This window comes from Mus caroli, chromosome 5 (assembly GCF_900094665.2).
Source record: "Mus caroli chromosome 5, CAROLI_EIJ_v1.1, whole genome shotgun sequence".
Classification (NCBI taxonomy): domain Eukaryota; kingdom Metazoa; phylum Chordata; class Mammalia; order Rodentia; family Muridae; genus Mus; species Mus caroli.
This window is the reverse complement of record NC_034574.1, coordinates 42,391,128-42,416,829: the sequence shown is the minus strand read 5'-3', so window position 1 is coordinate 42,416,829 and position 25,702 is coordinate 42,391,128. Positions and strand designations below refer to the sequence as shown.

At 36.8% G+C, this 25,702-nt stretch overlaps 1 protein-coding gene across 4 annotated transcripts in view; it reads right to left on the bottom strand.

The window, feature by feature from the left end:
* Nucleotides 1-25,702, bottom strand: part of Slit2 (slit guidance ligand 2) — a 325,678-nt gene that overhangs the window by 20,011 nt on the left and 279,965 nt on the right. For all 4 annotated transcript variants that reach the window (XM_021161790.2, XM_021161792.2, XM_021161791.2 and 1 more), the window contains 4 exons: nucleotides 11,420-11,513; nucleotides 5,286-5,423; nucleotides 4,954-5,194; nucleotides 3,622-3,752 (listed from right to left, as the gene is read on the bottom strand). In XM_021161790.2, the coding sequence (XP_021017449.1) occupies nucleotides 3,622-3,752; nucleotides 4,954-5,194; nucleotides 5,286-5,423; nucleotides 11,420-11,513 (604 nt within the window). The remainder of the gene's footprint in view (nucleotides 1-3,621; nucleotides 3,753-4,953; nucleotides 5,195-5,285; nucleotides 5,424-11,419; nucleotides 11,514-25,702) is intronic.

The following is a 25,702-nucleotide window of genomic DNA, read 5'->3' as shown; positions in this document are numbered from 1 at the left end:
TAGTGTGGGTGCAGGCAGCCTTCTGGCGGGACCATCAGTGTTCCTATTCACTGAGCTATGTCTAGCTCTCATAATTTATAAATAGTAGTTGATGAACTTAAAAAAATTGCTATTTTCCTAGCAAAATGACCTTTGTTCCATCTAGAAAAAAATGGCATTTTTTTACTACAAACAATATTCTATTCATCCAGATCAGAAAAAAGAAAACGTTGAAGTGAACCTTATCAATCTAGGTCTGACCTATGAAGTCCTTCTGCTTCTGCTAATTCATCTGTCACAATAACTGATATGTAATTTTTAAGTGAATTTTAAATGAATTTAAGTGAATAAGTGAAATTTTAAAACTAACAAATAATCCTACAGGGACAATACTTCTATATGTGATTGTTTTTCTCTAATAAAAGTAAAACCCATTTTAATCCAAATTGAGAAGAAATCAATCAAATGATAAAGTGGACTTGATGTAAAAATTTAATTTCCAAATGCAATTTCCTCAGAGCATTAAGCAATACATAATGTAGAAAATGTCCCTCAGAAGCATAAAATTTATAATCCATAAATTATGGCAAGGAAACCAAACCAAACAAGAACAGTTATCTAAAATAAGGATATTTTAATTATATCCTTTAAAGCGGCAGTGTGTACTTTTCATACTGTTATATAGAGTTGAATAGCAATACGATCTGAAAATTCAATTTAACTAAATATTTTGTAAGTACCACGCAGGAGCTGATTGGAACGGTGCTACTGATGGATTTTTACGTAAGTACTGCAGAAAGAGCACCTTTCACTCCTAACTTCTAGAAAGGAAGGAACAACCACGAAGCCTATGCCATTTTCTGTTCTTTGAAGATAAGCCAGAAAACTGGAGTGCAAAGTGAATGTGGAAGGCAACACAATTAAAAATCAACCCTCCCTACCCCGGGTGCCAAGAAACCAGCCTGTGAATAAAGAACGCGAGGGAAACATCTTTGTACTGAAGTAACGTTTTCTTTCTAAAAGTCAGTTTGGGAAAGTGTGAATCTATGATGCCAGTAGCTATTATTATTTACTGATTCTTAGTAATTGTCTGGATATTTTGCTTCTTTGTTACTTCTCAGCACAATCTCACAAGACAGCACTATTATTTATTGTCTGCATGCTTAGACTGGACAGGTGATGAAAGGTGCCGAAGACGCAATTTTTGGAGCACATTTTCCTATCACTTCAGCATGCTACGAGAGCTGATGACATCCAAATGGTTCACGACTCAAAATAATGTGCCGTGGAATTTGGACAGGAATCCTCCTTCCACCCAACCTCTCTTTTTATGTCCATATTTACTTTATGTAAATGCCTGGAACACAAATATCTCTTTCTTAACTCTTTTATGACATCATTCATGCTTCAATTTTTAATTTTTTTAGAGTCAGGGCCTCTCTCTTATGCAGCCTTGACTGTCCCGGAACTCCATATGTAGATCAGGCTGGCCTTGAATGCACAGAGATCCTCCTGCCTCTACACCCCAAATGCTGGGATTAAAGGCCTGTGCCACCACATCTGACCTCCCCCCTTTTTTTAAATTGAATATTATACCTTGATAATCTCTCAATTTCTTGCTAAGATTTTCTCATTTTTTTTTCTTTCCTGACTTTTTACCTTTAGGTCTTTAGAATATTAATAATTTTCTTAATATTCAAGTATTATAATTTAATATATTATAATACACGAACATTAGCTTAATTGGTACCTGTCTTTTTAAACTATGAAATACTGTAATAGCTTGCCAAAATTGCATGTTTTAACTTGAAATACAAGAATTAAATAGAACCTGTTGTCAAGACCAAGTAACATGTCTCTATTACATAATGTTGTAATAGAAACATGAGCTTTTCGTTTGAAATGGAGAGTGTGCAACATCATTTTATTTTTATAACTGTCACAGGACATGTTCTATTTTTCATTGAGGTTAAAAAAATGGCATTGAACATAGAATCAAACATAAAAAGCCCTTTCCAGTAGGTCTTCATTTGGGAAAAATCATGTGGGTTCTTCCAGCTTATCTAGAAATATTTTGACATATTTTATGTGAATGTTAGCATTAATATGCCAACCCAAGAATCTTTATTATGGTTTGGAATGGTTCTTTAGTGCACCATTGTCATCAAAAGCACAAAAAACAAAAAAGTAAAACAAAATGGACCGCAAATTTATGAAATCTTTTTATGGGCTGAAACACTATATGCTTTAAAGCCTAATGATACAAAATGTTGGCTGTAACTCATCAACAATTGGAGATGAAATAGCCATTGTATTCCACTTGAAAAGCAATAATTATATGTCTGTTTTCATGCTCTAAATAGACCCAAGTGGCCTAGCTCACCACCAGAAGGACTGAGCAAATTCTACTCATGGTTGCAACTGGCATCTACATTCCCTGAACTGATTTAAGGAGCCAATGAGCTATGAAGGCTTTGAAACACACTTCCATATTCACATACAACACCCATAAGATTGAGACCACTTTCGATACTTTATATATCATAATCAACATCTAATCACGTGTGGCCAAGTGCGTGTAGCCTGTAGATGTGTTTTGTTCACAAAAATGGCATTATATTATAAATGTGAATCAAGTTGGGCATGGTGGCATCAGCACACAGGGCACAGAGGCTGGTGGATCTCTGAATTGGAACCCAGCCTGGCCTACAGAGTGAGCTTCAAGACAGATAGGACTAAACAGAAAGATCCCGTCTTGAAACAATAACATCAACATAAATATGAATCAGTATGTGAAGAAGACAAAAATTCACACTGAGTAAGCAAATGAACAATAAACTGTGAACCGTATCTCTATTTGGAAGCATCCAAGGAGAGAAAGAGACTTATTTTACTTTCCTCCATTGCAACCTTTGTATTGCATTGCCTACACCAAGACTATTTGTCATGGAGGAACATATACTTAACAATGTGGGGCTTTTTAAGCAGTGAAAGAGTGAGAACATAGTCTTTCCCTACAGTTGACTTGCTTAATTCATTTAAGCTAACATGCCTGGGAAAATGATGCATGTAAGTAATGTCTGCTGCATGATCGGGGGTTATTGGTACTAAGGGTATTATAAAGCTGACTGCAATAGCTTGACCATACCATTAAATTCATTAATAAAATATATAACCTCCAAGGAAACAATATTGAAAGGTAGGGAGTAGGGAAGCTACAAGGTAATCAGGCCATGAGGGCTCTGCCCTCACAGGAATTGCCTGGCTCTTTGGGGTGAGGGTTAGGTAGCATGAGTGGGTCCCCAATGAAGGAAGAGTGGCCCCCTTCATCCCCTTATCTCTAGCATGTGTTCCTTCCTCCCTTTCCTTCAACCATATAATGATACTTCTAAAAAGAAGAACTTCTTTGCAAGGTGTGAATGTTCTAATCCTAGATTTTCTAGTTTAAAAAATATAGAACATAAATCTCTGATCTTTATATTACTTGGTCTCAGCTATCCTGCTTTAGCCTTTCATAAATAACTAAGCAACCTTCTATCACCAAAATGTCCCCATCCTTTTCCACTATACAATTGTCGAAGAGAAACAGTTCTTCATTGAATAAGTTTTTTTCACCTTTACCAGTAATTGAGAGATCTTCACCTGTAAATGGCAGAAGCCGGATGAGAGCCGGTGTCATAGCTGGCTCGAACTCGCCCTCGATAGAGTTCCACGGCAATGTGGTCTTTGTCACCTTTATACAAGAGGATGCCGCTGTCTTCATCTGTGGCAATCTAGTAGGAGGTAGCCCTGATGTTAGGATGCACAGTCAACCAAACGTATTCATTGTATTAATTCAAAGAAATAGGCTGCTAAGTGAATTGGGAGCGGGGCGGGGGGCAGTTCTTTATGGTTTGTCTTCTGGGTATAAGAAAAAGAATGTTCGTTGAAACTGTGCTTAAAGGCAATTTGATAATGGTTCTGTTGTAAATAAATCCATAAATAAGAAAACCAGTAACAAATATCTAAGTAAATCTGTTAGATGTCATGTCAGAATTGTCTTTACTGGAAAATTTTGTGTATCTGTATTTTTTCTCCTACTCTAAGCTTGATCCTTAGCACACACTAAATGTGACTATATTAAGGATAATCGGTACAAAATTATTTACACCCATGGTATGTGCAGAGAGAAATAGGAAATATCTGCTTTTGTATTAATTTTTCTTTCTTTTGGGGGGGATATTAAGGGACTTAAGTGAAAGTTAGAATTTAAAAGTCCTAATACCAGTGCACTTTACATTATTCAATGTGGCAAGCATAAGAAAGTGGATGGTGTAGAGAGAGATTCTTAAAGGGAACCTGGCTTTATCCCAGCATTCTTGCCCCATAATTTTAGAAGCCATGCCTGTATTGTCAGTGTCAGGGTAAAAAAAGTACAAGGAGGGAAGTCTATAAGAAGTGGGTTAAAGCCACTGAAATTTAAAATATAGTAAAGAGTTTTGTTTACTAGATAAAACAAGTATGTAACCCCAATTTGTCCAAATACTCTACATTAATCATGCCCAATCTCCTACAATTCACACCTCAGGGGCATGAATGGCTTGCTTAGTGGTAATTGTCTTTGTGGTAAGACATCAAAATGTTTGTTAATTCCATGGCTCTTTCTCAAGGCTTTGGGTGAAGAGTTACAGATGATAGAGAGCCAAGTTAAAGAGTGGTGTCTCCGCTGTGTGCCTCTCTGCTGCAGGTTTTAAAGAAAAGCCTTTCCAGTGTGCAGAGAAGAAATGCCAGGGCCATAAACATTAATGGGCAAAACACCTTCACTTAAAGTGTCAAATGAAGTGGCAACTTTGGTGCCCAGCTCCCTCCCCTTTAATGAATTAACATATTGGCTCTTATCTTATTTTAAAAACATAAATATTGAAAGGAAAACATCTGCTTTTCACCCACAGGAGTTTTTCTTCAGCTCGTGGTGGGAGGGGGTAGATCTCTCACCTGAAGTGTGATGTTTGTCTGAGGCCGAACCTTGGCTGAAGGAATCTGAAGATAGGACTCTTTGTTTACAAAATTCACACTGACCAATTTCTCACACTTCTCTCCCAGGTAGCCAGGCAAACACTGGCATATTGGTTCATTTATCCTGATGATACACTGGGCTCCATTCTGGCAATCAAAATTATCACAGGGGCTGGTGCGAGGGAGGACCATGGGTGGAGAAAACTCACAGAACAAGCCACTGACAAATACAAAGAAACATTAGGTGAGACCAGATGTGCCAGAGTCCTAGAGATACCTCCCTACACACAAACGTGTTCTCATGTTCTCACCTGTAGCCCTCAGGACAGACACACGTGTATCCGTTCACGGCATCTGTGCAGTGAGCACCGTTTTTACACTTGTTATCTTGGCAGTCATCAAAGTCAATGTCACAGTGCTCACCAATGTACCCTGGAGTGCAGTCACACCTGTTTAAACAAGGAGATAAAAGTTTCAAACTTGACTGAGCCAACAGATCATGAAGAGCCATGCCTTTTCATCTGGATAAAACAGCACCATCCCAATATGAAAACTTATTTACAACAGTCTTGTCCCTCTGATTAATAGATGTCTGCACAGTGCACTGCACAGTGCACTGCACACTGGACAGGCTGCACTGTAAGGCATGGCTTACTTAGGTGAAGTCAGAATGATTAACTCCTTAATGATCCTAAATCCTGATACAAGGGACTCACTGTACGAGGGTGTCTTCCTCACTTCTTCACACTCGGTCTTTTCTTCTCTTTCTCTCCTTGTGTTGCCCAGTGTCATTATTTTCTGTTCTTTTCAATCCCTTTGTCTATTTGGATGATGACAGTCTTATATGTAAATTTACGAAGGGGATTTTAAACATGCTGGGACTGCAGTCATGTGCTACCACGGCTGACAAATTTACAAGGAATATTAAGTATATTTTTGAAAATAGTAAGAGTTTTATTTTGTCACAGACAATATAATATTAGAAAAGAATATAATGCAAGGAAGTGAAATTGACTATATTGGATGCTATGATTTTAAATTAATAATTATGGAAGAATTGGGTTGACTTGAAGGGTTGTGATATGAGATCAAGTACAAAATTTCTGAGGTCAATTCTATGGGCATTTTTTTTTAGCTTCTTCATTCATGTTGTATAGAGGAAAAATGGGTATGCATTCTGTTGCTGGTGGAGGGCTGGAGTAATGGAGATTATACTCTGAACATCTTGTCCATCCTATTATGCATTTTAAGAAATGCATAAAATACCATTCTATTATACTACTGTACAGCTCTGATACAGATGATCACATCACACCCTTGTACAGGTATAGATATTATTGGGGAAACGCTCAAGACTTTATCCAGTGACATGTACTTATAACTGCCTCTTGTGGGGAGTGGATCTAGGGAATTTGACTAGACCCTTGTCCCCGAGTTACTACACCACGCTGTTAGGTAACAATTTCCTCAAGGTTCCCTTTAAAACTGTGCTCTGGTGCTGAGCATGGCAAATCCAGCAGTAGCATTAAGGAAACCAGGCCTGTCTTATCCTCTAGGGAAATGTCTTCCAGCACATGCAATGGTTTATAGACCATTGTAGTACTCAGTTAATCATAGTGACAGCGACCCATGATGTAAATTATTTGCTAAGATTTCAGATACAAACAACAGTAAAACAATGGGTTTTATGTTGTGAATCCTTCTGAGTAACATCAGATCCTGTCTATTCTGTCCAGCCCTGAAAACTTATCATCTACTTATTCATGCTGGTTCTGCTACCTCCCCAACAGGAACTAAGCAAGGTGCTAATAATCACATTCACTTATACAGCACTGAAGTAAGTGTGTCCAGGAAACCCTTAGGTTGGAGCCATACTCAATATCACCATACCTATTGATCACATCCTGTAGGCACAGCATCAACTCACATATCATAGGAAAGAAAAACAGAGTACAATACAATACATAGAGACCAAGAGATACCTCTGCATAATTTTCATTATGGTACCCTGATAAAAGTTTTGTTATTAATTACTGCTCATCTCTTATTGAACCTCCTTTGCTAGCTACATTTTATAATATTTAAGAAGTATAGGGGGAAAGAGCATATATGGGGATTGGCAGCATCTGACCTTTCAGGCATTTCATGGATGCGGGCTATACTTCCAGATGTTTTGTGCGGATATAGGGGCACTGGAACTTGCACAGGTATGGCCGCAGATGGGATAACGCTTATGATAGCCCCGTCTATCCTCCACTCTTCCCTCAGAGCATTCTTTTGTCATGATTTGTTCAGTTTAAATAATGAGGCATCCATGAATGTGTTTCTTTTGTGTTTAAAGAAGGGTTAGTTTCTATTTCATGTGTGTGTATACATATATGTATATATACATGACAGAAAACCATGGTTTTATCGACTGAGTTTTGACTTTTCAGTTAAATAGAATTCATATTCCAGTCTGCCTTCATTGTTGTCTATTTTTTCCTCTAACAAATCAACATTTCTATTTTCTAGCTATATATTTCAATACTTACCACATAATATTTAATATATGTACACATTGGGTAATAATGCCCACAATCAAGTTAATTAAATATTCTTCACTTCACTGTGATGGTTAATATTGTCTGCTTGACAGGGATCATTTGGGAGATTGGTTTTTGGGCATGCTTATGAGGGATCTTCTGCACTGTACAGGTTAAAGTAGGGAGGCCCACTTCTGGTGGGTGGTGCCATTCCCTGCCTGGGATACCTGACTGTATAGATGAAGAGGGGGATTGAACACATGTGTGTATTTGCCTTGCTCTCTGCTTTCCAGTCATTGATGTAATGTTGCTTCATGCTCCTGTTACCTAACCACCAACCAATGTAAAGGTGAACTATACAGTGGATTGTGACCTATACATTGGATTGTGCACAGAGTAAATGCTTGTGCCTTCAAGTTGTTTTTGTCAAGTGGCTTTTTTTTTTTCACAGCAACAGGAAAAGATTTTAACATAGCTCTACAGGTATGTTAAATATTGAGTAAAATTCTATGTGTAAAGTCACTAACATTTATTTAGGTATCTAAATGATCAAAAAGCGGCTTCAATTTTCATAACTATGAGTCTAGATTTTTCTAGAAAGGTTTTTATATGTATTCTTTACTAATTAAGCAGTATTCAATAAAATATATATTTAAATGAATAAAAATAGTTAAAAATATTGAATTGAATGTGATATTTCTGAATGCCAAGTGTATTGTCTAAAGATGCAAAATAAGATTATTTGCTGGCAAGCTGATATACTCAAAAAATGGGGGTACAGTGCTTCTAAGAGAGCTGTGCATGTTGCAGGTATGTTTTAGGAACAAAGTGAGCTCATTCAGAGGTATGCTTGCACTGAGGCTGCTTGGCTTTAATACTAAATCACAATAAAGAGAAGTACACAGCAAGCCTGAAGCTAAATGGATCCTAAGTGGTCATACACATTCTGGAATAGATGGACGGGGCCCTGCAAGGGAACTTCCATCAATGTTAATGTGGGCAGTGCCACTGAAGTGCTGAACATTAAAAAGAAGACGGGCTTTGAAACACTCTGAATTATTTATCTGAGAAAAGAAATCAAAGTAAAAGATAAGAGAACCAAACACTTAGCACAGTAGCTGTCTAGGAGATATTTTATGCCCTCTTTTCCCCAACTACTATTTTTAAGCCCCTTAGAACTAGCAGCTACATCATGAGTGATTATTATATCTTTCCCTTGTTTTAAGGCAGGAAGGAGCATTTAAATAAATATTTCCCACCTCTTCTATGACCAACAAACCCTATCAAATCTCTTAATTTCTACTATCTGATGAGGAGTGAGGGAGGAGATATAGAATTATATATATATATATATATATATATATATATATATATATACACACACACACACACATATATATAGTTGTAAATAATATGTAGTTATATAAATAGTATACACACACACACACACACACACACACTGTTTAGTACTCTAAATGCTAACTAAGAAAGATGTATTCTTGAAAATACTGCTGATGGCGTATCATGCTCTAAAAATATCTCACAGCAATTCAGGAGATTTATGAAGTGTATGATAAAGCATGAAAAGTCAAACCAGTTTTGTCAACTTACTAATAAGAAAATGAAATTGAAGTAACATTACAACTTGTCCAAACAACATTTCTCAGTAGAGCTTCCTCTTGTTTGGTTTCCAAGATCATTTTCTTTCTGCAGCCTTGCTTCCCACAGTGTGCAATTATTTATAAGATGGGAGTAATAGCACTCACTCTGACTTAACCTGTTTTCAGCTCAACTACCTACAGCTCTAAAATGAGCTCGTGAATTACTGGCTGGTGAAAGCAGAGGGCCTTCAAATCAGTCCATCCAGTTTGCAGCTTGCAACAAGGCACACTCTAGAGAGTATGCAACCTAATTGCTAGTAATAGAAAATACTTAATTAAGAGTCAGTCTTTTGTTTAAAACAAGCTCCTCTTGTTTAACATTGTTTCCATTAAGTCTTACTAATAATGTGTCTTAGAATTACATAAAGTCCTGTGGAACCTGTTTATCAGATACAGTGTCCCAGGAAACCATCCTTGTTAATTCTGTGCAAAGTGGTGATGTTTGCTCCACATAAGGGATGTAGATTTGACATGTCAACTTCGACTGTGGGCAGATGAAAGCCATTGGGAACTAAAGCAATTTTCTCGTGCAGAGTTGGGCAGAATAGAATGCAATGAAGCATTGTGTATAAAATAAAAAAAAATTATAAGACATTCAATTTTTGGCTAGAATTGAAAATATAACTAAAGATGGACTCAGAACCACATCCATTTTTGTTTATTTGTTTGTTTGTTTGTTTGTCAGTAAGGTAGTGCACATAGCCAGGATGTGCCACAACTACATCCATGTATTCTAAAATTTAAATTTTAAAACAAATTTACTGGTAATATTGGGAGAAGAAAATTCTGTTAATATTTACTTCACTAACCACTCAAAGACAGTGGTCTCTGTCAGCACTGAGCACACATTACCCCTCTGCTCTGAATATGTGATAACCTATTTAGTAATTATCTAAATCCTTGCAGGGCCTAGGCTTGCTACCCAAGCAACTTGGTAACATCCTCTCAAAAATATAACTAAAAGTAAAAAGATTGGAGACACAGATGAGGGTGAGGGCCTTTGTCCAGCAAACGCAAGGCTGAATTGAATTCTTAGAATTCAATTAAAAAAAAAAAAGAAATAAGAAAAGAAAAATCAAACTCTTAGATATACAGTTCAAATTCCATTTGCTCATACAATGTTTCCCAGACATGAGTGAATTTAACTTCGAGTTGTACTGCGAGGCTCCGGTTAGTCCACTGAGGAAATTAAGTATGAGAGGCATATAGTGATAAAGTACTGTGGTGCCATCCCCATACTTCGGTGACTAGAGATGCTGCAAACACTGGCTGATAGAATAGAAGATGTCTTTGTCAGCTATCTTACGTAACCATGGTTTCACTCCTGAGAATGTCTGTGTCATCTCTTAGAATCCAGTCTAACCTTGATTCCAAGCCAACCCTGGTAATAACAAACTAGAAAGCATATTGATAGGAATATGGTTTCCATGAACCACATAATTGCAAATATTAAGTCTAGATTCAGCTCTACTGGTAAATTAATATGCAGCCTTAGCACAGGTACCTGACTTCTCTGGGCTACAGTTCCCTTGTGTTTAAAATATAGAATTTAGGTGAGTTAAGTTACTGCCAGCTCTAAAACTGCTGGTAGATCTATCTTTCATATTTTTCAAGGTTGTAACAAAGGTTTCATCTAATTTGGTATCAGCATATTTTAGAAATATTGTGGGGAGGAAATAACTTTGATCAATCTGTTAGCTCACTTGTGGGAGCTCTCTATGCAGTGTGAATGGGTTGTGTTAGATCCCACGAACAAGGTTAATAATGGTCCTTATCAATGATTACAGAAAGACAGCACTCACAACCCAGGGCTGAACAGTGTAACCTGGCCACAGTATCTCAGCCTCCATAGTCAACTGCCTGTTCTAGACCACAGAACTGTCAGTTACATCAAACCCAATTTCTCGGTTTTAAAACGCATTTACCTGGTGGGTGTTAGAAACTTAATTGGATTGGCCTTTAAATGCATGTCAAAAAGCTAATTCAAATGCTGTTTCATTGCATAAAGGGCTTCCTAGACATTGTGGTGAACAGAAGCTTTCTCTGTATTATTTATTTATTTACTTTTCTTGCTAATTAAGGGCTATGGTTCACATAACTATTTGCAAAACTGTCACAAACACTAGAGTACATATGACCCATCCTTTAATCTTTGGCAAAACTGTGAAACTCAGGATGGTGGAGGAGACACATTGCTCAAAGAAACCCCCCAACCCAATTCCCAGCTCCACTGTGAGCCCCAACTGGCTTTGGACTTACTTGAATCCCTTTGGAGTCAGGATGCACTTGGAGTCATGCTGGCAGGGATTCAGGTCTTGTGCACAGAAGTCCAGCTTTTCCTCACACAGTTCACCTGCAATAGGGCAAGTAGTGTTAGTTCTGCAACCAGGGAGGGCAGGCATAAGCCAACAGGCTGCATCACAGCTCATGGTTGAAAACAAGGCAAAATAGGACCCACCCCACAAGAGATATGGGTGCAGAAGATGACATGCCCAAGTTCAGTACTGGCTTCACTGCTAAACAGGCTCAAGGCTTCAGGTAATGCTGATAAAGTGATATGTGGTTTAGGTGAGACCCTTTAGAATTTACTTGGTTAGGAAGAGGACTTTTGAGTGTTTTTCATTCTTCCTAAGTTTTACATTTAATCACACATTATTTTTAAACTGGAGTATAACATACAAACATAAAATAAATGAACATCAAAAAAATCTATTCAAAAGTAACCGATTCAAAATGATCAGGGTCTATCTATACCCAGAAACGGATTTATCTCTATGTCTGGAACCTCCCTCACCACACTTCTGCTTAGTACCTACTTGACAAGATAATGGAATTTGGACTTATTTTGACCTTAACATAAACAAGGTAATTTGAAATGGAATAATTTGGTATTTGCTTCTTTTAGTTTGGCATATTCTTCTGTAGTTTTATGTTTGAAAAAATTATCTTCATATTCTCTAATGTCTTATAAATCTTGGCGAAAAACTTTTTATTTCTCTCTATGTGTCACTAAAAAGACCAAGGAATACTTTATATATATATATATATATATATATATATATATATAAAACATAAATAATAAATATATCATACACACACATATATGAAGCGAGAGAGAGAGAGAGAGAGAGAGAGAGAGAGAGAGAGAGAGAACAGAACAGTTTCTCTAGGACTTGTAAATTTCACCAGTGAATGAAAAATGAGACTATAACAATGTGGATTCTAAGCACTCTCTAATGAATTAAAATCTAATCAGTGAATGAACTACAAACATAACTATGCAGATAATAGGTACTCTATATAGAACTGCATTTCTGATAATCCATAAGAAAACATCTTCTAATGATTTATGCTATTACTATTTCACATAAGTTATTACTATTCAAATAAGTTCAGGCAGGTATTGTTCATTTCCTTTCCATAAGAATTTCTGTGTTTATAAACCCGTGACAGAAAAGTTTAACCCCATATGTATATGATAAGGTACTTTTAAAACAGTTTATTTAATATTTATTATTTCAAGGACTCCTACCCTAAGTGACTTTGATGGAATTGATTCGTTGTGTTGCGAAACTCATCTGGGGGTGCAGGCTGTATATGATAGTCTAGATCAAAGAATCTGTGACACATATCAAAGGAGAGCAGCCATTTGAGATAAATAGAAGCATTAATTCTATATACACTTTGGCTTGTCAATAAATATGAATTTGCTTTGTAAATATGGAGGAAGGGCAGGATTCCTCCTTTACTCATTTTAATCCTGGCCAGACCTATGAATTCAGGGAAACCACAATTTGTCAACACTGTGCAGCTGTTAGAGATGCTGGGGTTAGTGCGATAAAGTGAGCAGATCTGCCTTCAAGTGTTTCTCAGTATACAAACAGAGAGGAATGCTGAGCTTGGAAAAGAACGCCCAGACTGGGTCTCATCGCCAAGGGAAAAACCCCAAAATTTCGAACCTTCCCTTCTTACTGGGAAATTGCTCCCTAGATTCCATATGCTAAGAAATGAAGAAAGAGAAATGGCTCAGGAAACGCTGGATGATCAGATTGCTAAATCCGTCAGGAATGGTTTTATGGTTTTAGAGTGAGCACCCAACTTACAGGAGAAAAGTCACCTAATATCATATATGCATTCCTTATTGTTACACAAGGAGCCTAAAAATGTTAGTCATTACAGAAGTTGTACATAATTTTTTTTTTGCATACATGTTTGCATACAAGTTAGCATACATGGCTAACTACATGACTCTGGTATAAAATTGGCTGATTACTTTGAAGATAAAAAGGCTTTCACTCACTAATAACTGCTGCAAAAACACCGGGTGCATGTGATTACTGTTTAACTCACCATTCTAGCTCCGTCTACCTAGACTCTTGTCACTGTGGTCCATTCATCAACCTACAAATTAACTCCTCATGCTTGAGCTAACGTCTCCTTTGCTTTAATAAGTCTCTCTCACATTTAACTTGTCAATTTCCTCTTTCCTACTTATATCAGTAGTATAACTATATGGTAAGGCCATGAATATGCTGTTGAAGATACACTTTTATTATTATTATTATTATTATTATTATTATTATTACTTTTCCACTCATTCCTTCACTACATGAGCAGACTGGACACAAATCCTGGTGTGTTTGAGTTTGCCTCTTCCTAGACTGTGATGTATAAGGTGCTAACTCAAACACCATCTACTGAGCAATCAATAGTCAAGGCAAGAGTTCCAGGTTATCTCATTATATTCATATTAGGTTAGTTTTTAATACTTACATACTTCTTAATTTTGCATGTAATAACTAAATCATCACTAATAATGTAGCTAGGCTCTTAAGTTTGTACTTTAGAATTTCCCAGATGGAACATGAAAATAAATGTTTTCATTGGGCTCATTCTTAAATTTCCTAATTGTGTTTAATTCTGCTACATTTGGGAGAAGAGAAACTTTTAAAATGCAAATGGCATCTTGCAGTGTGAGTCCTGGGAGCTGAGTTTGTGATGGGAAATAAACAAAGTCTCCTTGACAGGCACTGCACTAAACATGCACATTAAATCTGGAAATTGTATGGGTATAACAGCACCCTGTTTCCAGGAAGAACAGGAGCAAGTATTTCAGGGATTATGAAAGCAAAGACTCCTGACTTATTACTGCAATATTGTACAGCCTTCCTGACATGAGAAGGATGTCTTACTTCATTTTAAAGTATATGTATCCAAATTATTCTCAGAAGGAAAACAACAGAAAATAAGGTGGTTGAGTTCTGTTTTCTAATGGTCACAAGATTGAGGTAACCTCAATGAGTGCCCCTCTTTTGAGATTATCATTTTCAAGATGACAGGAGAAACAAGGTGGGCATATTCTTAATTCTATTCTATATAGCTTGGGTTATAATCTACTGACCAATCAGCACGTCTTTATGTTATTAACTTGGCATGAGAAAATGTGTCAACTCATTTGATTGGCTTAGAAAAATATGCTATAGTGATGGGTCAGTGGCTGTACCCATCTAACTTTCAAGACACATGAACACAGAAAACCTTTGCCTTTGTGAATCTCAGGAAATCTGCATTGCTTTTCCATTTGAGTCCTTAAAAGTTCCAATGGTAAAGTAATATATGGGACATAGTGGTTTCACAGTATTTGTGATCCCACTTTTGATTAGATGAGCAAATTCATTTCCCTAATGTACCAGCTTTTAACAGTGTTTGAAGGAAGGGGTTCACAGATTGTGTTGCTTTTGCATATTGAAACAGATAGAGTGAACCATGATTGCTGGTGCTATGACTGTTACTTAGCAGAACAAAGAGAAATTAATGATCCATTGTATGTAGACCTAAGATGGCACAAAGACAACATTTGTTCATGCTAGAGCTTTCCAAAGACATTACACCACATACTACATGTTTTAAATGGATGTATTATTATTATTATTATTATTATTATTATTATTTTATTATGGAATCATACCTACTTCTTTGATCACCTTCTCTCTGTATGTCTGATTGGTAAAAATAATGGATTAGAAATAAACAAATTGTATATTACTATGTATGAGCTACAGGGAAGCATGGGAAGAATGATACCAAGGAGAGTAGGATGTTACAAAGCCCCACCCTTGAGAAATAACTACAAACCATTGGTTACTAAACCTCCCTGAAAACACTTTTCCTGCATAGTTTGCTTCAGTGTTAACATGAACAGTCATCCTGGCTTGCTCAGGACAGTTCTAATTTACATGTGTTGTTTCAAGATAATGTCTCCAGTATGCTTTCATGAATGCCCAGGTTTGCTGAAAAACTGTGATGGTCATTTCTTAGGCAGAACAGTAAAAGTTGAGTTTATAATGTCTGATTTGGAGTGAGAAATGACGCCAACATGGGGAGATTCTGTGAGGAATCTATTCTTATTGGTGAAAAGTGTGTGTGTGTGTGTGTGTGTTTGGTGTTTCTCCTTGAAGAGTGTTTTGCAACTATATGTGATATCAAAGAATTGTCTGTTTGAAATGCACTAGTTTTAATTTTCTGGGCCCCTGTTCTTCATTGATAAAGGGGGTTTTACAGTTGAAGATTTAAAGTTTAACTGTGTCTCTAAAATAGCCTTTTTGTAAAAGAAAAATTTCTCTGAAGAGATGGATGATGTAGATAGGAAAGTAACAGAGAGCACCACACTGAGCAACACAATACAACATTATGGCTTTCAGTGGGAAACAAATGTCAGCTTGAGCTCAGAGCGCCAATAAACAAGGAAGACACAGAAGCCTCAATACACACTGAGGGCTCCCCTGGGAAACAGTACCTTGAGCGAACCTTGACTCTTGCTTCATTTCAAATATATCTGTTTAACTGATATTACTATTGCTTTTTCAAATACAACGGGCAACATCTGTTTATCGTCCTTCTCAATTCTCTCCTCGTGTCATATTTTTTAGTCACATTTCTTACTGCAATCTACTAAAGTCTTTAATATTTATACCATATTCTACCAGTTGTTCTTTTTAAAATAATTATTAACTTTTAACTCTCACCACATTTTTATTATTTGTTTTTACTTAAATATTTGCTTTAATGATTTTACTTTTTATAGAAATTCTAACTTTGCTTCCAGACTGATAACAGTTTTGCTCTTTGCATAGAAAGACTCTTGCCTTTAGATTTTTCTAAAGACCTATAGGTCTCAAAATGGAGCTGCTAAGACTTTTAACCTGACCATCTTCTTCCCTCTTCCATTTTTGAAAATTATGTTTTTTTCCCTTTTTGAGATTACAATACAATCACATCATTTTTCTCTTCTCTTTTTTCTTTCCAAACTCTGCCATATACTTCTCTTTGCTCTTTTGAGTTTATGGCCTCTTTTTCCATTAATTGTTTTTACAATCATAAATTTATGTGCATGTAAATATATGCATATAACTATATGCTCAGTCTGTATGAATGTTATGTGTAAGGCTGATCACTTGGCATTAGATAACCAAATGGTGTTCTCTTCCTTGGGGAAGATTATTTCTCCTGGTCTCAGCATTCCTGGGTTTTCTGCAGTACTTTGATTAGGGTTGGGGCCTCTGGGGTTTTTTCCTCATTCCCTTTGGAGTGTATATTGCTATTGTCCTTGTTCTCATGCTGAGGCAGTTATGTTGGTGACACTTAATGAGTTAAGCCTCTGAAGTTAATAAGAGTCACAGTCTCACTTCAGAATCTCTGATCCTCTACATTTTTTTAAAGACTTATTTATTATTATATGTAAGTACTCTGTAGCTGTCTCAGACACACCAGAAGAGGGCGTCAGATCTCATTACAGATGGTTGTGAGTCACCATGTGGTTGCTGGGAATTGAACTCAGGACCTTTGGAAGAGCAGTCAGTGCTCTTAACCGCTGAGCCATCTCTCCAGCTCTGATCCTCTACTTTTATAAGCTTTCTGCCCCTCTTCCACAACATGTTCCCTGAGTGTTTCATTTGGGTATGTTCTGTAGATGTATTCACTAGGACTTAGCTCCACAACTCTGCATTTAGATTGGTTGTGATTTTTCTGTAATGGTCTCCATCTGTTGCAAAGAGACCTTTGCTCGATGAGGGTTGAGGACTGCATTTATTTCTGTCACACCATAGTTTTAATGCCAACTATGTATGGAACCCCATGAACGTGCTTGGGGTATAATGGTGACCACATGAAAAATTGCTCCTATTTTTGTGGAATTTGTCCATGAGGGAGAGGGTTAAGGAGAACATATTAATGCTTTATACCACAACCATACTTAAAAGTGTCTCTGGCTTGAATCTAAGCAAGAAAAGTTTCTAGTGTTCTCAAAGGATGATGCTGTGGGGAAGAACAGACTGGGATTCTGAATGAGAGAGACTTAGAGATGTCATGTGAAGGCCGGGAACATAGAGAAGGATCCTCGAATTAGGATAGAGAGTGAAGCTGAGAGACATAAGGAGTGAGTCAAGGATGCCAGGGTGCCACACAAGGCCATAGAGTCAGCAATGGCCAAATTTAATTTAGTTATATGACAGAAGCAAAGGAAAGGAAAGAAACATTTTAAAAGCTATGATGAAGACAATAGACTATCTTCTACTCAGAAGATATAATAATTTTGTCACTTTGAACCAGGATCAGTATTTCTGGAAATTTCTAACTCAAACTCACTGTTTAAACTATTAATTTATTTTACACAAAATGGAGCTCTACAGAAGAGTATTAGTAGTAACCGAATGAGAGACTATCCACATTTTCTAATAGCTCAAACTTTGAATTCCAGTTAGGAATGCCTACCACAAAGGGAACAAAAGGACTCTTAGATGGTGTTGGTGGACACTCAACTGTTAGTTCACCTAGACCCAGTTCTCCTTTTGCTTACGGATGTGTGTTCTGGGAATATATTCTAAAAATTGTGCATGCAGGGATGCCTGGGAAGGATGAGGGGCTGACAATGTAGGCTCTTCTTGAATCTAGCCAAAGTAGTTATTTTGATATCATTAATATTGATGCGAGGGAGATGACACACAAGTCAGTGATCTAAATAACTCAATTGGAATCCTAGTGCTAAACTTAATCAGCTATGACATTTGTAAGTAAAGTTGTAGTGAGGAAGGAAGTGTGGCTGGATTCCTGAGGAAATCCCCAGAGTACATACCTGCAAAGTAAAACACATCATTCTTTGAAAGTTTGTGCTTGCAATTTTGTGAAAGAAAAGTCTGGAGAGATTATACTAATTTTATTATATAGGCATTAGATCAGCAAAAGAAGGTGTTGAAATATGCAGCTAACCTGATAAACGGCACAGAATTTTATTCTTTAAAATATACCCTGCAAGGGCAAGGGGTTCTTTTATGTACATTTTTGGAAATCTCCATTCCCATCAATCATGTACCTCAGTGGGGAAAACAACATGAAAGGTTAGCACTGGCTGGCCTGCTGACTGTGGGAAAATATATTTTAAATGTTACTGAAGGTATAGAAGGCACAGGTGACCTAAAGGAGCAAGAGAATTAAACAGCTGGAGATTGTGTTGAGTCAAACATGCCTTGAACATTATCTGAGGTCAGTCATCTCTACAATTTATTTTGCAAAAATGATTAAGATCGGAGAAAATCAAGATGAGTTCAGTAACAGAGGGACTGTATATGTTAGCCCACAAATGGTATGTCTGAGAACAGTTAAGACAAACAGAGCTGGTTGTTTCTCTTTGCCGAATTTTAAAACTAAAGGCAGAATCTCAGCTATGTAGAAGGGTGGAATTTCATCTGTTCTCACTAGAGGAAAACACAGTCAACGTTAGGACCACTGAGAGATCATTCCAGCAGCTCCTCTTTATTCTCAGTATGTAAAATGAACTAGTACTTGCTTATAACCTAGGCATATCTCATTGCAAACTGTAAAGTTTTATTTTATTATTTTTAAAGTGTGTGTGTGTGTGTGTGTGTGTGTGTGTGTGTGTGTGTGTGTGTGTTTGTGTGTGGTTTGTGGATGTGAGTAAAGTGCCCAGAAGAGAACATTGAATTTCTTGGAGCAAGTTCAAGTGACTGTGAGTCAGATGATGTGGGCCATGCGAACTAAACCCAGATTGGTAAGCAAGTGTAGTTGGAGCTTTTAATCACTGAATCACTTATCCAGCTCCCTGTTGCATACACTTTAAACCAGGTCTTGATTACTCAATCTCCTTAACACTGTTTAAAAGCAAATGGTTGCCATGCTGTAGAGGACATGAACAAGAAAAAAGTGCATATGCATATTTAGTCCAGAGATAAGCTTCCTTATCTATTCCTGATCCATGGTTGGTTGGGTGTTCAGTCTGTTGATACGAAGAACAAATTGTAGTTATGTTTTCTCCTTATGTGTTGATATAAGGAAGGCCTGTGTTACATACTGCATTAAAAACTACAGTTTTAGGCATCAGAGCATGTTACCAAAGTCAAATCAATGTCAAGTCTTCCATGTAAATATTTAGCATGCTTACTAGTGATAAGGGCAATGAATGCTCTAACTTCTGTCAGTAAGTGACAAGTGATTTATGAACACCAAGTTACCAAGGGTTCCCTTTAACAATCTACTTCTTTTTTGGGCCCTCCGTTCTGAAACTTGTCTTCTAAATTAGAAATAGCTAATTGACTTTCAAGATATGACTGTGAACTAGTTAGATGGTCCCCATTTTCGAAACTTAATGAAGTTCAGTTGTTAATATAGGAGTATAGGGGAGTGGCATCTTGAAGATACATGAGTTACTGATAGCTGTCCTCCCTGTGAAATGTGCATCAAAGGTGGTTTGTGCTTAATGTGGGTTGTGCTATAGGTAAACCCTGTGAAATAAGGTGAATCACAATTCAGCACAGAAAGGTTTCAGAGAATTTTGAGGTAGGCAGGTTCCTTGATGTTTTATAGGATGAAAAACACAAACCAAAAAAATGTTTCTGAATTTTTGCTTTCTAAAAGAAAGTATCCATGGCTGCTTAATCATATTTGATTCCCACACAGTGTGGTCAGTGTTCACAGTGACAAAGTCTATCCCCAACAGCATCTCTGTGTTTATTTGTGAATGCACTTGAGACATGTGCAGCAATGCCTTTGCACCAGCCTCGTCTATGACCTGATTTGAACCTGCAGTTGAGAACACAGCTCGTATTGGCTGGGTGATCCTGGAAGTGCTTGGTGGGTTTTGTATCACTTTCAATAGTTAGTAGTGTCCTGACTTAGATATTTTTTCAGCAAACATCTTATGCACTTTCAGATGGAAAAATTCACCTCTCCAAATAAACAAATCTAGAGAGGAGGTACTTCCTTCATAGATTTCTATGGCTAAAGAATTTAGCCAATAGTTACTGCAAGTCCAAAAGAAATTAGACTCTCTTTTCAAAGTAAATAAATCCAAATAAGAGAGAGCAAGTCTGGTTACGTTAAACTGTTGTTTTGGACTCAGTGGTCACTGTGAACGAATGAAAGCAAATAGTTCTTCTAAAATGTTTTCTGGGATTCAAATACATTGAAGAAAGCCTTGAAATGTTGGAAGATGAATAGAAACCACATGACCTTGCAAGACTGCCAAAGTACTTTCTCCAGTTAAAGTGGTTAAAGGAGGCTACAACATTAGCTTTCTTCGTTGGAAGACCTCAGCTATGCCCACAGCAATATTGACTTTGAAATGCAGGCCTTGTACATTTCAATACAAAAGTAACAGCAGGCCTCCCTGTTGTTATGAAGAGATCACGAATATTAAAAATGATGCTGAAAGCCTAAAATTACTGGCAACAGTTCTTTGGTTTTCAGTATGTCCTACTATTTTCAGTATGTCATTATACAGGTGTCATTATGCACGAGCTAAGAGAAGTGACCACTTATCCCTGCATACAGTCTATTTATAATGAGCATAAAAAGCAAAAACTTAAAAATAAAATAAATTTAGTGAAAACATGGAAAGATCTATTTCATGTGCACATTTCTCAGGTAGAGCTATCTACCAAATCCCATTCTTCAGCCTGAAGAAATGGCATCAGATAATGCAAAGCATGTCTCACCAGGCTGCTCCACAACATCCCAGAAGTATGAACATTTACCATCCAAGTGTTTTCCTATAGACTCTAATCATCGTTGTTTTTCCTCAAACATCTACATGGTGGAGGATAGGAGTCATTACTCCCATGTTACAGAAGAAAATAACTAAGTAATAGAGGCCTTATACTTTATACATGCTGGTTCCAAGACACCAAGACTAAAGACTATGCATTTACACTCCGTCTATACCAATAACAAGTATTCTGGGACAAAGTGTAATGTCATCCTAAGAATTATTAATGGTTTAGGCACTGATTTGGTTCTAATAATTTGCAACTAAAGCAATAAATTATCTTTATGCACTTGAGTTTGGGGACCATAACTAAATGTTTCAAAGGTCCACAAGGCTGATTGTCTCTAGCAATCAGTTCAGAAAAGAAAACTTGTTTTGCATAAACAATTAGCATACCATATGATATGCAAAGTAGCCAAGACTGGAGGTAGCATCAAGTGGGACTGGCTATAACAAGAGGTATGAAAGTTATAGTGGGTGCTGTAGGTTCAGGTAGACATTATACTTACAAGGTGTATATTCTTGAGTAAGCACACATTGAATCATACAGTATCATTGATTTATAATGCTATTCCTCAGCAGTTACTGTCTGTATCCATAGACTTATAATATCATTGCCATTTCAGCCAACCACAAAGGTTTGCTTTAAAAGAAAATCAAGTCAACAGCTAATTCTTTGTAGCAACACATCTTTTATAAACATAAGTGCAAAATATTGTCAGCTTATGAAACCACATGGTGATATAAAGTACTAAGCTAGTTTCTAAGAATGTGTGCATGTCACTAATTAAGTATATATTCTCATGGCAGAATAATTTCTGCTGTGATCTGGAGATACAGTTGGCGTTAGGCACAGACCATCAATTGTTTTTGTGCTTATAAAATGGAAAGAGGATAGTAAGCCAAAGAATTACTAGATACATAAACAGACAGCATAGGGAGCCACATTTTCAGTCTAAAAGATCAAATTTTTTTTTAACATGTTTTCCAAGTTCACTCTTCACACAATATCTCTAAGTGAGCAAACACACTAAGTCACCTCAACACAGCAACAGAAAATAAACTGCTCAATAACAGACGAGAATGAGATGCTCTATCTATCCCTCCATCATCCTTAGAATACACAAAGTGTTGCTTGAATGCTAGGACCCATCAACACTCTGTTGGTTCCTATACTCAGGACTTAAAGTCTTTTGATTCAAGGTTAATTCAAATGATCCAAGGTTAACTCTTAGACTTTAACAGGCATGTTCATGAAGATTCTAAGATATGCTTTCAGCATAGCTACTGCTCTAACAACTGTATTCCCCCTTCTTGGCTCTGGATTTGTTTGGGAACCCAGTGGGATGTCAGTGATGTTAGTGACAATGCACCAAACTTTCTAATGCTTTAAGAAAACTGCATAGAAGTCAGTAGATTCAGTAATAGTGATTTGACAGTTTCACTGTACAAATAAACCTCTTGGGCTTTTAAATATTTATATGGTAAGTTATTTCATATATAATACATTATTTATACACAAGTCAAAGAAACACATGTCAGCACATTGTTTACATGTATATTAGAAATATATATGCATATATACATATATATAATTTATGTTTACGTATACAATTTCTGCAGTGGTGAAGTTAGAAACAGGGTCTTATACATGCTAGGTAAGTCACTTATCATTGAAATGCAGCCCCATTCATATGGTATAAAATATTTCAAGTACTATATATATTTTTAGATTTTTTTTTACAGGATGTAGTAGCAAAGATATGGACTTAAGCTTATGAAAAACTCTTCCCTACTTTCAATGCTTTTACAAAGTATAGTATATATGTTGTGTTAAAGGGCCTACATTTTTCAATATATAATATATTCTCATGATACCTTTAAAAATCTAAAACATATAGACGAGTAGGAAAAAGAAAATATGTTTTTAATTTTAGACATATACTTTTCTCACTCAGAACACTAGCACAGTCTTCTATAAATTGATGAAGTGAATTTCAATGAAGCATTTTATAGTGTTTCATGCAGGTGTACGTATATCAAGGATCTATAGGAATGATTTGACCCAGCACTCACTGACTTCATCCCTTGTCAGCATCTTTACCCAGCATACCCTGTAAAGTCTAGTAGTTTTAAAAGACAGAGGAGAACTGAAGTGAAAACCATAATAGACTTTAAAAAGAGCAACTAACCTTTTTCCACCTCATTCAGATTAGCAGCTGGCAGCGACAAAGACAGAAGAGACAAAAGACTTTTTACATTGCAATGTAAGGGTAGCACACAGGAAGCCAACGCGCAGCATTAACAACAGAAAAGCCAGTGTGAGAGAGCAAACTGAAGCCAGGCTGACACTTCTTACCTACAGCTGGCTAAACACACAAACAGGTAGAAGAACAGGGCAAAAGAAAAAGCCATCCCAGGGGAGCCAGAGATTGGCATCTAAACCAGGTGACTGACACTTGCCTCTTTATTCTAGTTAGGTGTGCAGGGGACATTGGCATAGGGACCCAGAGCCAAATGGGAAAGTTAAAGAGTTCTTTATAAATTTCATAAGATAGACTCTGTGAATATACAAACTCAGCTACTATGGACACTGCCATTGTGCTGAATAAATATTTTAATAGGAAGGCTTGAAAGCATTCATACTTCTATGTGGCCCTGAGAGGGTGTAGTTATTGAAAACACACATAACCCAACCCAATAATTATTATTGCAAAATTATTTTTCCAAGATCAGCTCCAAATCTAACATTATCTAAGAAAATATTTACGTGCTTTCAATAATGTAGTCATTTTGTTTATACATTTTCAAGGAATTCCTTGAAAATTTTCCTATGAGAAATGTTTTGTTTTTATGAAAACTATACATTAATAATTAAGAAAATAGTAAACAAATCAAGTTCCCAAATCTCTGAAACTAACTTAAAAATATAGAATTATTTTCAAAAATTAATATCACTAAATCCGTATTTCCCCATTCAAATACTGATTTTAATATAGAATCACGGGAAACTAAATTTTAAAACTTTAACCTTTCCTGAATAATACTGGCAGAGAAGCATCTCCGTCTGGGGGAGAAGCAGAGCTAATATGTAGAGAATACTAATATGTAGAGAATCTAAATATATCTGACTATTAAAGGGTGTGTGTGGGCCCAGGAAAGTTTAGATAACAGAAAAACACTATTGAGTCATCCAGTTTATGTTATCAGTCCTTTGTTTTGTTAACAGGAAGGAACAGGGACTACATCATTCACTCCGTGTGATGTTTGCTTGCTCGGGATTTAACTATGCCACTGTAACTTCTGAATGTATTTCAAGCATTCATCCTGTTTTAAGTATTTCTAGCTCAGATTTCTAGGATACTTGTTATGTGCTGATTTCCTTGTCTGATTCTCTTCAGGTCTCTGAATTTTCTCCATTGACAACCGTACGTCTCGATAGAGACGTTAAACGGAAGTATGGTTACCATGATGATTCACAAGCTTTCCTAGTGAAGTTTTATTTGCTACCATCAAATAGAATTCATGTTCTCATGGTATGCATTTGAGGTACAGGCTAAAGAAAAAAAATCAAAGGAAAAAAAAGCAACCGACAGCTTAGATGATTTTAAAACAAAGGCAACATTATTATATTCTGTGACTTTAGCTGGCTTTCTGTTCTCTGAACTCATGCTCATTAATCAGATTCCATGTTAAATTTGAAACAACAAAGTCCCATTATAAGATAATTCCTCTGTAACTGCAGAAGGGGATTAAACAGGACACAGAATTCTAGAATCAGACTTATGCTTCCCTGTCAGCAAAGGTCACCTATATGCCTCCAATCTCAGAATCTGCAGATGCTAGTTTGACATTTTATAACTGCACTCCCTTCAAATGTGCACAAAAGTCTACAGTTAAGAGATGATTTATGAATTCATCCCATTTAGGTATCTTCTCTATTGCCAAGTTTTCAAATCCTTTTTAACCCAGGGGACTCAGTCCAATGTAATAAAGGTAGCATCTCTCCGCTCTATGCCTTAAGCAGTCTGCAGATCAATATTTTTCTTGAGCCTTTGCCCAAATTAAGGCAAAGCAACATCTGTAATAGCTACAAGTAAAAAGAGTAATGGTGTTTGGGTTCATCTTCAGAGCCAGGTGGTTTATGACAGAGTCAGGGTAGGGTCCTTCATGACAACGTTTATGAATGCCACATTTTGTCAAACAATGGGTTTTGTTAAGTTTTGAATTCTTAAAATAGAGTGAAAAGAATGAAACTTGACATAGTTGGAGAAGGGGGGTTGCATCCAACTCTCAGAGGAGGGAACATGGAACTGAGTTCTGTAGGAGGGCACACAAGAGTTTGGAACTGAAGTGGAGCAGGTAAGAGAAACAGTCAAAAATTGTTATGACTCATCAGAATAAAAAGTAGGAAATTGAAAGCCAATGCAGCAGGACATGCTCCAAACTGAGTTGGATGTGTTGCAATGCTATGCAAATTATCACAG